Source organism: Bos indicus x Bos taurus, chromosome 22 (assembly GCF_003369695.1).
Source record: "Bos indicus x Bos taurus breed Angus x Brahman F1 hybrid chromosome 22, Bos_hybrid_MaternalHap_v2.0, whole genome shotgun sequence".
NCBI classification, from domain to species: Eukaryota; Metazoa; Chordata; class Mammalia; order Artiodactyla; family Bovidae; genus Bos; species Bos indicus x Bos taurus.
The window spans coordinates 10835690-10850654 of NC_040097.1; the positions used below are offsets into that span (position 1 = coordinate 10835690).

At 56.7% G+C, this 14965-nt stretch overlaps 1 protein-coding gene across 11 annotated transcripts in view; it reads right to left on the bottom strand.

Moving 5' to 3' along the window:
- CACNA2D2 (calcium voltage-gated channel auxiliary subunit alpha2delta 2) overlaps positions 1 to 14965 on the bottom strand; it is a 140428-nt gene that overhangs the window by 28650 nt on the left and 96813 nt on the right. For all 11 annotated transcript variants that reach the window (XM_027523733.1, XM_027523732.1, XM_027523740.1 and 8 more), the window contains exon 4: positions 4587 to 4646. In XM_027523733.1, coding sequence (XP_027379534.1) covers positions 4587 to 4646 — 60 coding nt within the window. The remainder of the gene's footprint in view (positions 1 to 4586; positions 4647 to 14965) is intronic.

The window sequence follows — 14965 nt, forward strand, 5'->3', positions numbered from 1 at the left end:
TAAGGCAAGGGTGCCTGTTAAACCCTTCAGCCTCCATGAGGCTCCACCTTGGTTTTCCACTTGTAAAGTAAGAATGATGATGCTAAGAGGACAGGGAGCGAGGCCTCTCCAGAGGTTTGGGCCAACTCGACCCATGAGTGGGCTCCCTTGTGCTGACAACTCCACAGCCCCAGGAAGGGCCTGAATATGGAAGAAACCCCCTGGCTGGGGTGAGACATGTGTCCTTAATGTCCAGGGTTGACACCTCTGACAGTCCCTCCATTACTGGCTATTTTAGGGGCCATTCTGCTCAAACCAGGCAGAGAGTGGGGGATCACCCCTCTGAATTCACACACATCTCCCCGCAGGTGGATTTCTGTGCATACACAACACGTGAGAGGCGGGGTTGGGGGCCCACACAGCTCTTGTATACACACAACACACACGCTCTCCAAGAGAGAGCATGAGGGATGCTGGCCGGCGGGCAGAGGGCGAGGAAGTGAGGGTGGGGTGTGCACGGGGAATAGCAGTTGACACCTACGTTTGGCGCCGTGGAAGGCGGCTGCCGTGGCTGGGTCGGACCCGACTGCCGCTTGCTCGCCCGGCTCCCACGCAGGACCCAGGCCAGCTCCCCGGCTGCACCAGTGAGGACGCTTGGCCTTCCTGCCCTGGCTCACGGCCAGCTCAGCTCAGCCAAGTGGACTGTTTTCCGAGAGAGCCGTCTGTCGCCGGCTTGGCAGAGAGGCAGGCAGCAGGCCCAATGGCTGGGGCAGACCTCAGGCCGGGGAGCCACCTGTCCTGTCCAGCCGGCTCCTTGGCCTGGCCCAGCCTTCACAGCCTTCCCTTCGAGTACCCAGGCAGTGCCGCCTCTCCCATCAGATTCTCCAGAGAAGGGCTGCATCTCTCCCATCAGACTCCCCAGGGCAGGACCGCTTCCCCCATCACACTTCCAAGGGGAGGGATTTGTCTCCTGCAGGCCTTGGGGCTGGCACTGAGGCCCTGGGACCATGGCCTCTCCTGCCCCCACTGACCCATGCCCTGGCCCAGCTCCTCCCTGGTGACCGTTTAGATGGAGGATAACGCTGGCACAGTGAGGCCCTGGCACCAGGCACGGTGTCCGCCAGGCGGGCCATCTCCATCTACCCTAAGTGTTATGTGCACCAAAGCACCTGCTGCCTGTCTGCAGGGGCCGTGGGAGGGGCCGCCTGCTAACAAGGGCCCCGGTGTCCAAGGCTGTGGCCAGGGCTGTGGCTACAGGTTCTCTATCCCTGCTGCGGCCAGGAGTGTGGGGTCATGACCTGAGACCAGGGAGAGGAACACGGGGGGCACTTCCCTTCCAGATGTTCTCTTGTCCCAGCTTTGACTTTGCAGACTGCAGGATCCTGCAAGTCCGTGGGCTGGTGTCAATGGTGTGAGTGTGTGTGTGCCTGCGTGCGAGTGGGAGGGGGTACACCACTGTCTGTTTCTCAGAGGTCTGCACGCAGACTTGCTGGGTGCTATTGACACAGGCAGGGCCACAGCCTACTGACCATGCAGTGGAGTCCAGTGTGGCTCCACAGGTCAAGGGTTTCCTCTGTGCCCAGAACTGCCGAGTGCCATCCTACCCCACTCAGAGGTAAGAAGCCCGAGGCTCTGGTCACTCTGTCCACAGAGCACCTGGTTGGACATAGGGACAGGTGATGGGCAGCACTAAATCAGGCTCAGTTGCCTCTGGCCAACAGGAGCCGTGAGCAGGGCAGACAGATGAGCCCACGGGGCCACTGGCCTGGGGGAGCTGCACTGGGAGCCATCTGTGATGGGGGCACCAAAGGCGGTTGCTGTGGGCAGTGGGGGCTAACCCTAGAGCTGTGGCCAGAAAGATGAGCTCTGGGGAGTTAACTGGAGTGGGAGGTGCCACCCTTCTGAAGGAGGTAAGGACCTTCCTGGGAGGAGGCCTGGCTCGTGTAAAGGGCCCGAGTTTGTCACCGGGGCCATGGCACAGGCTGTGAGCACTCCTGAGTGCTGGGGAGGAATATGGGTCCTTCCTTAGCTGTCACCTCCTGAAGGTTTTGGGAAGGGCACAGTTTCAAGGGTGGGTGGTGTGCCTACAAGGGACAAAAATCCATCCTTTAAGCAGTCTCAAGTTCCCACGTCCCCGTGGCATGGACAGTTCCCACCCTGGCAGTTCTGCCTGGCAGCCCAGGCAGGGCTGGCTAGCCTAGTGGCTAATGGGCCCAGCATTAGGGCTGATGCCTTTCTGCCTGGAAGCTGGGCAGCTTGCCGCTTCTGGGGAGGAGAATGGCCCTGACGGTGCAGCTGGAAAGGAGGCGGCACCTACAGCACCACCCTCCCCTGCCTGTGGGACACACAGGGAGACTGATGGCCTGGTGGGGGTGAGCGACAAACATCAGGCAAACAAGGCTGGGCCCAACTGGCCCTGTGGTCACACCCCTAGCTGGGGGCATCTCAGGTCAGGACAGGGACCAGCAGAGCCCTCTTCCACCTCAGGACAGGAACACCCAGAGCCCATGGGCCGGGATGGGCAGAGGTGCACCCACACCATCACCAACTTGCACCTCATGACCTGACATGTGGACCCTTTCACACATCACACCTGGGCTGACAGCCCCTAGTTCTAGCCGGGCCTTTGTCAAATGGGGAAACTAAAGCTCAGAGAAGGGCGAGCTCTTGCTGGGTAACTGTGCCCAGTGTGCGGGAAATGGGTCCTCAAAAGCACCTGTCTCAGAACCTGGACACCCCTGAGACCCGGGCTCTGCTTCCCAGTAGGCCCCTGGGGTGCCCTCTTTGGCCTGGGATAAGCTGTTCCTGTCTCGGATTGACTGAAAATGAGGAGTCAGGGGTCAGAGGTCCACTAAGATGACCCTTGAGTTTTCTGCAGAGTCAGGAAGAGAAGACGGGTTTGGGGCTGAGGCAGCCCTCTCCTCTTCTGGTTCTGGGCCTGGACTAGGAGGGAGAGAAAGCCAGGCTGAGGGCTTCCAGTCCCTGATTCCCCAATTCCTTCACCCTGCTCTGTGCCTGCTCTTCAAGCCTGTCCTGGGCCGGTAGGGGAGGGAGTAGATACGTCATAAACAAAGGAGTGGACAGAGCAGGAGCCAAGGGTTCTGGAGGCCCAGCAGGTGGAGGGGCTGATGTGCTGGTAGCCAGAACAGCCTCACTGGGAAGACACAAGACAAGCTGGGCTTCCGGGAGGAACGGAGTGGGTAGAGAGATCAGGAACGGGGCTGGAGTTAGGTGTTGGGTGTAGCTGGAGCACAGGAGGAGGGAAGAGAGGAGGCAGGTTGATGAGAGAGGCAGGGACAGCCAGATCCTGGGGCTTTGGGTGCAGGCTCAGGCTGGGCCTTGTTGGGAGTCGCCAGGGTGCTGTTATTTGCAGGCGGGGGCAGGTACAAGTGCCCAGGGAGTGCAAAGTGACTGCTGTTGTATGTATTTCTGATTAAGAGGCTAAGGAGGCATGGTGGCCCAGGGTTGGGTTTGTAGTGCTGGAATGGGAAGCAAGGAAAAGGCCAGCCCCCAGCTCCCAAGGAGGGAGGAGGGGTCTAGAAAATCACTAGTTGATTTACGTGTTCACTATAGACAATCATCTGTTAGTTACCTCCAACCCCATGTGAGCTCCTTGAGGGTAGCACCCAGTATCCACCAGGGAGCAAAGGAGGAGTGCTATGGTGGGGGTTCAGGGTGACCTGGGGGATGGGGACTGGGAGAAGGAACCGGTTTACAGGGTCTACATCACAGACATGAGCCCCCCTGGCATCTGACAGGCTGGCTGTGACTCTGCCTCCAACAGGTAACCTCAGGTAGGTCAGCCACTCTGCGCCTCAGGGTCCTCGTCAGTGAAGCAGGAATAACAGTCCCTCCCACCTCCTAGAGGCACCGGGCTCAGAGCTGGAGTGAGTCAGGGCCTCTCCCACCCCCTATCGGCCCCTGGGTTCCAGGGGCCAGCTCTCAGTGCCTCTCCCTGCATTGAGCACAGAGACCACTGGGAAGCATGGCCACAGTCCCGAGTGGCTGTGGAGGACACAGCGAGCCCTGCCAACTTCTCTGGTCCCCAGAAGCTCGGTCAGCCTTGGCATGGGGGGTTTTCCTGAATCTGGGAGGAACCCTGCCTCGGTCTCTCTTCGGATTTACTGTGATCCTGACACAAAAGCTGTCTCCAGCCCACCCCAAATCAAACACGCTGCCTGGATATGTGAGGCTGGGGGTCAGTGAGGCGCTCCTCCCCTTCCCCACATTCCGGACACTCTGTCCTCAAGCAGAGTCCTGCTCCCAGCATCTCCTGCCTCCACTTACTCTGGGCTCTGCTGGTGAAAGGAGAGGATTTCCTGGCTATGACAGCCTGGTCCCCGATCCCAGCCTGGGGGCCTTCTGGAAGGGAAGTCTGGGAAGGGGATAGGGTCCTTCTCCCTCAGCAGCTCTCCCACGACAGTGTATTCGTGAACCTCAAATGCTTGCTGAATGCTGGGCAAGGGTTCCTGGCTCCACACCATGGACCCCTTGGTGCCCCGCCAGTGGGTGAGTGCAGCCTCCCCTCCCTCCTCCCCTGCACTCACATCCACCCTTGCTGGGGGTGGACAGGTCCCAGGGCCTGCGGAGACCACTGCAGTTCTTACCTTGATGTTGTCCTGCCAGCGGTGAGCTTTCTGGAAGGTCTCTGCAGCATCAGCCAATCTCTGAGGGACAGAGCACAGGACGGTCAGAGACTGAGGGAGGTCTGTTTCCAGCCTAGAGGCTTCTCCGTCCCCAGCAGTCCCTGGGGCCAGGGTGGCTCAGGGGTTCCCTGGACATCCTGCCAGACCCCTCAGGGATTCCTTAGCACCACACATTCTCCAGCTTGCCTTGTGGGCCCTTCCCCCACCCACAGGAAAGGTGAAGCCTGTACAGAGTGACCCGAGTGGCATCTCCACGGGACTCCCCGGACTTCAGCTCAGTCACATTTCCAGCCCACAGGATGGCAGGGGGATCCCCAAGATGATTGAGGACCTAGGCCCTGCAGCCAAACTCACTGACACTCTCGACTCGCTACAAACCAGCATCACCCCAGCGCCAAGAGGAAGGCCCTCCCAGTCCAGGATGAAACGCCACGAGAGACAGAGTGCCTTGCTGATGCACCTTTGCTCCTGGTTGCTCGGGACCCAGTAGGAGGTGCCCACGGCCCACCCCTGCCCACCTAGACCCACCACCATTGTCCTTGTCCTGGCTTCCCAAGCCCCCTCCCAGCAGCGATCTCCAAGCCTTCTGTCCACACAAGCCTGGCGCATCATTCGGCGCTGATTGCTGTGGCCTCCTCTACTGAGGCCCCTGTGCCTCTGAGCACAGCTGTCTGTGTATCCTGCACTTTGCTACCCAGTACGCCTGGAGCCAGACAGTGCTGATGTGCAGAGACATGGCAGAGCCAGCCCTGCCTTCCACAGTCCAGAAGGGGAAACAGACACATCACCAGGCAGAACAAAGAGGGCAGGAGTAGCTGAGGTGCTTCGGGGAAGCTCAGAGCTGTGGGAACTTAGGACATCAGGGAGGGCTTCCTGGAGGAGGCACAGAAACCCTTTGGCTACCCTCTGGGCCTGAATCCTCACTGCCCAGAGATTCTTATTTTGTGGATTCCGTGGATCCTGCCCCTTTACGAAGTCCTGATGCTGGGAAAGATTGAAGGCAGGAGGAGAAGGGGACAACAGAGGACGAGATGGTTGGATGGCATCACCAACTCAAAGGACATGAGTTTGAGTAAACTCCAGGAGTTGGTGATGGACAGGAAGGCTTGGCGTGCTGCAGTCCATGGGGTCACAAAGAGTCGGACATGACTGAGCGACTGAACTGAGGCTTCTGAGGACAGAACTGAGCCTGGCCCTTTAGGGCCTCCCACGGAACTGAGTGAAGTTTTATTAATGGTAATGATGACTCACCCTGAACTGGTCACCTGCTGCATCCAGGCTTGACCACCACCACCCCCAAGCCAGCAACACATCAGGTGTACCTGTCACCATCCACAGCATGCTTGATGTGTCCCCGGTTGAGGACGCCCAGGCACAGAGATGGTGAGCAGTCTGCCTGAGGTCACGGAGCGACCCTGGGTTGGGCTGGGCCTTCACCGTTGAGTTTGCCTTGTGCAGCCCATGACCAAGGTCCGAGGGCACGCTCTACAGGGTCCACCACGCCCGGGGAGGAACAGAGCGGCTCATGGTTGGGGAGAGGCTCTGATCCCCAGTGTCCTCTCCACTTGACCCCATGAGTGATGCAGTAGGGTCCTGCCCCCTGGCCCCTTGGTATTCAAGACAAACACTCCCATCCCTTAGTCCAGGCCTGATGGCTTGTGGGCCCCAGAGGGGAGATTCTAAAATAAAGCCTGGCAGCTGCACACCAGGGGAAATGAAAGACCAGCTTTTCCTCCCCTCCAGCGTGGTGGAGCCTGGTGGGATCCTTACAGAGCTGCAGCCTCCACCCTCTGGGCAGGATGTCACCTCTGGCTGTTAGAAAGGCTGCCCAAAGCTATCCCCTGCTCCCACTGGGCCTGACTCTCCCTCCTCCTCTGGCCAAGAGCACTGAATACTGGGAAGGCTGTGAGGCTGGGGGACATGGGGCAGGGTGGGAAGTCCCTTTCAGAGTCAAACGTCTTCAGTTCACATCGCAACAGCCTCCTGCCACCCCACCTGTCTTTTTTGTAGCTTCTGTCCTCTGCCCACCTGTTACTGCCATACTTGCTTGGCTGGGCCCCACCCCACCTTAATCCAGGTTCAGGAACCATAGGCCTCTCTTCTCCCAGATGGCTCCTGGATCCTGCCTCCAGTCCTGGCCCCTTCTGAATGCCTAGGTACCTTTCTGGGGGTAATCCTCAGGCCCACTGGAGCATATAACACCCCTTCTTGGAATGAGCCCAACCTCCTTGTGACTATTACCCCCTACATCTCACTCTTAATGCAACTCTTGGGACTTCCTTGGTGGTCCAGTGGTTTAAGAATCCAACTTCAAAGCAGGGGACGTGGGTTTGATCCCTGGTCAGGAAATTAAGATCACACATATTGCGAGGGAACTAAGCCCGTGTGCCGTAACAAAGACCAAGCACGGCCATAAAAAAAAAAAAAAAAAAGTTTAACTGTTACTCTAACCACCTTACTGATCATCCCCAGCCCAGACTCTTGTGTCCTCTCTTGCCCTTCACTATCTTTCTCCACATGACACCTGGAGCTTTTGAAATGTGGGTCTGGGGGTGCATCACAGTCCTGCTTCTCCACAAACCCTTAAACCTTTGGCAGTTACCCGTGGCTCTGCACAGAAAAGGCAAAGCTTTTTTGAGACCCCAGGAGCTCCCCTGCACTCAGCCTCTGCTCCTCCCTTTCCATTTGGGGGCATCCTCTCAGCCTAAACCACAAGCACCCCCACCCAACGCCAAGGCCCTGATAGTCCCTGATTCACAGCTGGCAGCGCCCTTCCACAGAGGACATACTGTGTGACACACGGGGTTAACAACATTGTCACTCCTGTTAACTGAGCACTGACCCTGCATACCTGCCACCGGGCCTGGATGGGAGTGTCTGAGCCCCAGGAGCATTCCCTGGGGCCACACCTCAAGGGGCGAGCCTCGGGCAGTCACTGCACACCCTCTTTCCTTGCCTGGTGACCTACCACTTTCCCAGGGACGCCAGACCCTTCTCAGAATGGGCCTGGAGCCATTGCCATTTCATGGAGGATGAGACTAGAACACACGTGGGAACAACCAGATCAGGGCCCTTCCCACGGAAAAGCCACAAGGTTGATGGGGTTGCAAAGACCAAAGTGACACTAGTTGAAATCTCCAAACTGGGCCAAGCCCTTGAGGAACTTTTTCTTTGGCCCCTACTGCCCCCGCTGGGTGGAGGATGCCTGCTCCTTCACCCGCTGAGGGCTTAGGTCTGACCCTGGGAGTCATGGGCCTCAGGAATATGGGGACCGATGGCCCCTCGGGCTCTCTGGGCTAGCAGCCAGGGTGAGGGAGACTGGCGGGGGGAGCCCCAGCCCCCAGCCTCCTTGAACTTATGGAATCCCATGGGCTCAAAGGCCCAGGTCAGCCCGCTGACTCGTGAATAACGGAGTTGCAATAGCCACAGTGAAAGGATTACTTTTAATCCTCAGTAACGATCAAGCCATTATTATTTTTTCAGTGTTACAGATCAATCAGTCCATCCCCAGGCACTAGACGTGCGGAAACTGCTAAATACACTGGCCTGGTGGTGCGGGAGGAAGGGCTGAGGCAGTTGGATGGCGGTGGACGGGGCAGGCTGTGGAGGCTCGGGGTCCCTTGTGTCTCAGGGTGAGAGGGGAGAGGACAGGAGTTCACACAAGGGGCCCCGGGATGGGACCCTGGAGCCTTGGGTTCAAATCCTGACTTCTTCCCCCAGCCCTCAATTTCCTGCCTATACGTTAGAGGTAGTAACCTTACCCACTAGAGGGCAGCTAGGTTCTTGGCAGCTCCCTTGCCCCAACCCCTGGAAGCTGCCCATAATGCCAAGTATGCTGGTGTCTCCCTCGCTGGCTCTAAGCATGTGCTCCCTCGCCACCTCCGGGCCTCCCTGTTATCCCCTCTTTCTGTTTGGGATGTGCGCCACACCACCTTAGTCAGACTTATCGGACTGTCACCTCCTCACCTCTTTTGCAAGCCTCCTTTCGCCCTTGGCCAGTCCACGGGCTCCCCTCCCCTCTGCTGGGCACCCGTCTCCAGAGAGCCCACAGCACTCAGGCTTGCTCAGGACTTGCCGGGAGACAGCTCACAGCTCTGTCTTCACCTTGCCCTGAGGTTCATCCTCCTTGCACTTCCCTCCCACCTTCCCCTGGTCCCCCTGATGGCCTGGGGGAGGCAGGATGGGGAAGGACACTGAGGTCCAGAAGTAAAGGAGAATCTACAGAGACTCCCGGCAGGGCACGGGCAGCGGTGGAACACCGTTCTGTCTGTCTCAGGGCTCCTGCCTGTCCGGGGGAGATGTGCTCCATTCCCACCCCTGACCCTGAATGCCTGCTCCCTGGGACTGGCTCCCTGCTTGGGTTCTGGGCTCTGCTCTCAGAGCAACCTGCGGTGTCTGGTGCTTCCGGTACCAGGCCCCTGCACCTCCTGCTCCTTCCTCTGCACTCCCGCCCAGATTCCTCCAGCCTGTTTCCTTTCCTCACATTTGAGGCATCAGCTCAGACTCCATTCTCCTCCTAACCACTCCCTGATCCCTGCCAAGCTGCCATCTCTCCCCATCACGGAACTCAGAAAACCCTCTGCTCTTCCTCTTGAGCTCTGAGCTTGGTGGTGGCTATATCTGACAGCTGGCAAGTTCACAGAAGCCTGACCCCTAGCATGTAGTAGGTACACAATGAGCGCTGAAAGTGTTAGTCACTCAGTTGTGTCCAATTCTTTGTGACCCCATGCACTGTAGTCTGCCAGGCTCCTCTGTCCATGGAATTCTCCAGGCAAGAACACTGGAGTGGGTTGCAAAGGAGGTACACAATGACCATCTGATAAATCAAAGTAGGAATGTCTGTGGACCTGGGTGAAGGCTGGAGTTTGGACTTGCCCGGTCAGCTATGTGACCCTAGGCATGTGGTTTAACCTCTCTGAGACTCTTCTTCATCACATCCCGGAGGGTGAGGGCCGCCTGTGAGGATGACGCTGCTATGAAGTTGCTTATGGTGGCTTGCCTGGCCTGCGATGTCTCCATCGTGGCCAGGGCACTGGAGGGAACCGTGGTAGGACTGCTGAGCAGGGCTGTTCACGGCCAAGTCAATCACGGTAACAGCGGGCATTTCAGAGGCAATTATCAGAGGGTTTCACTTAACAATCAATTTCCTTCAGCTCCGGAAACTGTTCTTACAGGAAAAGGCAAGAAAGAGGAGAACTGAGCTGTGGACAAAGCTCCCCTAGGGGAGCAGCCCCCTGCACAGACACCTTTGAATTTCACTAAGTTCAAAGTCTCTCAATTGCTGTGGAGCTGAGACAGACTGTGACCTGAGATAAGGGACCTGGGGGCCACAGCGGGTGCTCCTCAGAGGCCAACATCTGGAGGGTAAGATTCCACTGTGTACTGGGAGGGGTGGGGCTTGGGCCTGGCGGGGGGTGGGGTTGGAGCCCTCAGGCTGCTCCATCCTTTTTGAGGTCCCGCTCCCTCCCCCCAGGTTGGGGACCCCACTTCTTCTTGGCCTCCTTCCCACTCCTCTCACCTGGAAAACCCGTCCCCCAGCCCTACCCTGTCCCGTGCTGGCCTAGCCTGAAAGGGTCTGGGGAGCAACTGCCCACCAAGCAGGATTTGTTTTGTGCAGCCCAGAGGGACAGACTGTAGGAGTTTTTTGGTCTTAATTAGTTACAGCTACTCTCTCTTCCAAGACGATATGAGAGGCTTAGGATAAAAGGTTCTGAACCTGTGGGGCACAGGATATTTAGAGTTGTGCCAATGGGGGCTGAGCCTGGCAGAAGCTGTGATGGGGGCTCTGAGGTGGAGGTCAGGGGCAGCCAGCTCAGAGTAAAGTCCCAGCACCAAGTAGGTGCCCTGAGAACACCACCAGAGCGGGGCAAAGAAGGTGATGATGACAGACAGACACAGACACTGTCCCTGGAGCTACGCTGGACTGATGGCACAGTTCATCCAACAACAGGTGTACCCCTTCCTCACCCTCCCCAGCCCACCCCTGGAAGACACCTGAAGGTGGATTCTTTTGTTCCCTCTTCTGCAAGGGGATTGAGCATGAGTTGCCACTGCCCCGGGCCCCTGGTGAAGAAGTGGTGGAGGGGGCATCAGTAATTCTGATGTAGGTGTGATGTTCAGTGTAGGACGCTGAACCTCCCAGGGAAGGATCAGGTCTGGCCAGGTGGGGCCTGGCTGGTTGGCCACAGGTCTCTGGACCTGTTTCCCAGAGCGGTTCCTTGGCCCTGTCCCCCGGAGAGGGTATCAGTAACTGGACTCTCAGATGCGGCTCCGAGCCCACCCCACTCCAACGCTGGTGTCACAGGGTAAGTACCAGGGTACCCTGAAGCCCCTGCCCAGCACAGGACTGCTGCTCCTGCCACCCTGCTTCCCTCCCCACCTGCAGGCCCCATATTAGCTCTGTATTGTGTACTGATAGATACTAAATACAGATTTCCAATTTCCAGAGCTGTTATGGTCTAATGAGTAAATAATATACATATGTAAAACTGTCTAAAAACATATCTGCATAATTAAAATATCTGCATAATAATGAAGCAAGATACAGCTTAGCAAGAAGGGCGCTGGAGCCCCAGGGCTGACAATAGGGGAAGATGCATAGGTGATTGAGAAATCCTGGTGCTGTGGGTCCCTTCTTCCTGCCACCTCAGCCTAAGTGGGTGTCTGCCTGTTTGTCCACCACCTTTTTTAAGCAGGTACATCCACAGACAGTCAGGGGCCAGGAGAATCCTTACTTGGCCCTGTTCTCACACAACTTGTGGCCTGGGGAAGGTGCATGTGTGGGCGGACAGTGCCTGTGACGTGAGTGGTGGGTGTCCCGACGACTATGACTGCTCAGAGCTTTATGGGCACGACCTCACTCACCACGACCTCTTGTCCTGATGCCCATTTTCCTGGATTCTTAGGGGGTAAAGAGAAGTGCACCAGTGTGCACAGAGCAGGCTGACAGGACCCCCGACTTAAACATGGCAGGTAGGGGTGGCTTTGCCTTCCCATCCAATGGCACCTTCTGGGCAGCATGGCACTCATCCCTGCCCTCCTGCCCTCTCCACGGCCCCTTCTTCCAACCTTTCCTGAATCCATCCACTCCAGGCACATCTGGCACCTGTCTCACGATACATCTGACCCATACTTTCTTTATTAACCATGCTTTCAGCTTAAATATGAAACAATAGGATTTCCTTGGTGATGGAGTGGTTAAGAATCCGCCTGCCAATGTATGAGACACGGGTTCGATCCCTGGTCCAGGAAGATTTTCCACATGCCGTGGAGCAACTAAGCCTGTGTGCCACAACTACTGAAGTCCAAATGCCCTGCGGTCTGTGCCCACAACAAGAGAAGCCATGCCAGTGAGAAGCCCACACGCCACAGTGAAGGGCTGCCCCCACTCACTGCAGCTAGAGAAAAGTCCTCGCACAACGACGACGACCCAGCGCAACCAAAAATAAATAAATAAGATGAAACCACCACTGGAACAGATGAAACACAAACACCCCAAACCCAGGCCAAAAATCCAGCAACTAAAACTGCAGGGAAAACAACAAACACTCCGAGCTGCAAAGGGCACCTGGCGGAGGGGGAGCTGCCACGTGACGCCCACACTGTTGTTGGCAGCGACAGGCTCCCTGACCTTTTCCCTTACCAGCCACACGAATTCTCCATGAGTTGATAAAAAAAAGTAGTAAAATGGAATTTCTTTTTTTTTTAAAAGGTCAGAATACATGTAATAGGGAAAAGCTCATTCGAGCCGTGGTTCCCCTCTGGAAGGGGCACTCGTCTCTCCAGCCCCAGGACTGCACTTGTGCACTCCCGGTGGGCACCTCAGTCTTGGTTATCGAAGCCTGTGCCCCCTCGGTCCCCACCCACAAGGGGCAGCCTGTATTTCAATTTTCCAGGAAAAATATGAAGAAGGGAGGGGTGGCTTCCGATGAAGACAGAGATGAGGCTGGGGAGCCTGGTGTCCAGAGGCTTGAATTTCAGACCAGACAGGATAATTCTGAGCCCTCAAGGATGGTTGCTAGCTTACATTTTGACATTTAAAAAACCCACTCTGTCCTATTACTGGTATGAACCCCAAAATGGACTTTTTTAATTAAAAAATTTTGTTTTAATTTTAAAAATAAAATAAATTTTTAAAAAATGTATTTTATTTTTTTAGGCTGTGCCCTATGGCATGTGAGATCTTAATTTCCCGACCAGGGGTCGAACCCGTTGCCCCTGCTTTTGGGAGCACGTAGTCTTAACCAATGGACCGCCAGGGAAATCCCCAAAGTGGACATTTTCACATCAGGAATAGAAAAGCCATAGACTCCAAGATGCTTGTTCCTGGAAAGGAAAGGAGGTGAAGTGGCACTCGGGTGATGACAGAAATTCCACTGGCTTCAATGCTTTAGCTTTCAATGAGGAACAATGGTCAATACGAAAATGTGTGAACAGGACACAGGGCAAGGAAAGGGAGCTCTGGGGGCTGGCGGAACATTCGCAGGGACCAGGATGAATCTACAGAGCAGTTGTCAGGAACCACAGATGAAATGGGAGATTTCAGCTCTGGTATCAGGCTGCTTTGGGAGGGGATGCGAGTGGCCCTACGTGGCCTCATGTAAAGGCAGCAGGGCAGGCCCGGCTCTTGGGGCCCTGTCCTGCCGGGTCCCTGCTGCTGGCTCCTGGGTCCCCCACTGGGCACCTTTGAGAGATTCCCTGGTGAGATTTAAGCCAGTAAGTCCAATATACTGCACCAGGTCCATTTTTGGGCTGTGGCCCTGGAGCCCTGCCATATGGAGGCACCTTGGTGGTGAGGAGCCTGAGCCGAGGGCTGGGCCAGGTGGACTCCGAGGCTGCTTAGATTCCTTCCAAGGCACTGCCCTGCTCAGCACAGTCCCTCAGGGGGCTCATGTGGGTCGGAACCCGCCAACCTAGCTGGCATGTCCTTAGCTGCCAGCATGAAACCTGCCCGTCTCCACTGTGAACCAGCCCCTGGGGAGCCAGGTGGAATTTCTCATAAATTTGCCAGCTTTGTCAGCCTTCCTCCCTCTGAAAGAAGACCTGGTGTAATTTACTAAAGTTTCTTTCATCCTTTTAAAAAAACACATCACATCTCATGAAGGTTATCAGGCCCAGGGCAGGAGGAAGAGACGAGCAGGACCACACGCCATTTGTCTAAGTTTCCCCCATCAGGTCATGTACTACAGACACACACGTGTGGGCATGGGTGTGTGTGTCCCTGTGTGGGACAATGCCCTGGCCTCTCAGGAGGCCCGAGCTCCTAGGGCTTGGTGACTGACCCAGCATGTACTTTGAGAAGCACGGAACTTTTCTCTCTGGACCTCAGTTTCTCAGGGCCATAAAAGGGACCAGAAGCCCACCCGGCCCTCCCAGGGTAGAGGAGGTGCGAACAAGGCATGGACAGAAGGCAGGATGTGGACTCACCCTGGAAATTAGGGACACAGTCCCAGGTAGTGGGTTGCCTCTTCCCTCAGCTTCACCCCAGGACCTTCTGACTGCTCCTCTCAACCTCGTTTCTCTCCTGGGCCTTCTGACCTTGACTTGACCTCTTCCCCTCCGAAGTTCATTTCGACAGACTGTCGGTCTCCTCGGCACCACCTTTGTCCACTGTCCCCCAGCACCTTAGCCTTCAGTTCAGCCCTGCCCCAGGAAGGGACCAAGGGCCCATTTCCGGGTCCTACTCAACCCACCCAGGCTGGGATGTCACTTCCCTACGGTCACCCCTTAGAAGTTGCTCCCCTCCAAAGCCCCCTATACGGTGACCTCTTTCTCCTCCCCAGAACACTGCCCTCCCCTGCTCCATCCCAATGTCAGATTCCCACCCAAGCTGCTTGGCATAAGCTCATCTGCCTTGGGCCCTCATACCTTCAGGCTCCTGTGCCCCCAGTCAATGCTTCCTGGATGCCCCGACCATGCCCCCCCTTTCCTGTGGCATCCTTTACAGGGTTCTGTGTGGCCTGGCTCTGTCAAACTTGTTACTCCTACCATGCTGACCCTGAACTCTGCCCTCCTGCCATGCTTAGGTTCCCTACACTTGTTTGTGCTGTGCCCTGAACTTGGACGGCCCTCCATGCCCCCTCTGCATCTGTTAGGAGTCAGTGCCCATCTACCTCTTCCTGGAAGCCCGGTCTCCTGCCGGGCTTGGGTTTCCAGAATCCCCTGTGGTGTCTCCATCACTGTTGTGTCTGGCTCCCTCCAAGACGTGGTCTCTTGAGGGCAGGGAATTGATTCTTGGATTGCGGTGGCCCCAGAGCTGGGCACAGGCTTCTGCCATGGCCAGTGGAGTGGGGTCGGGGGGAGTGGATCAGAAGATGCCCTTAGGGACCTGCTGTCTTGGA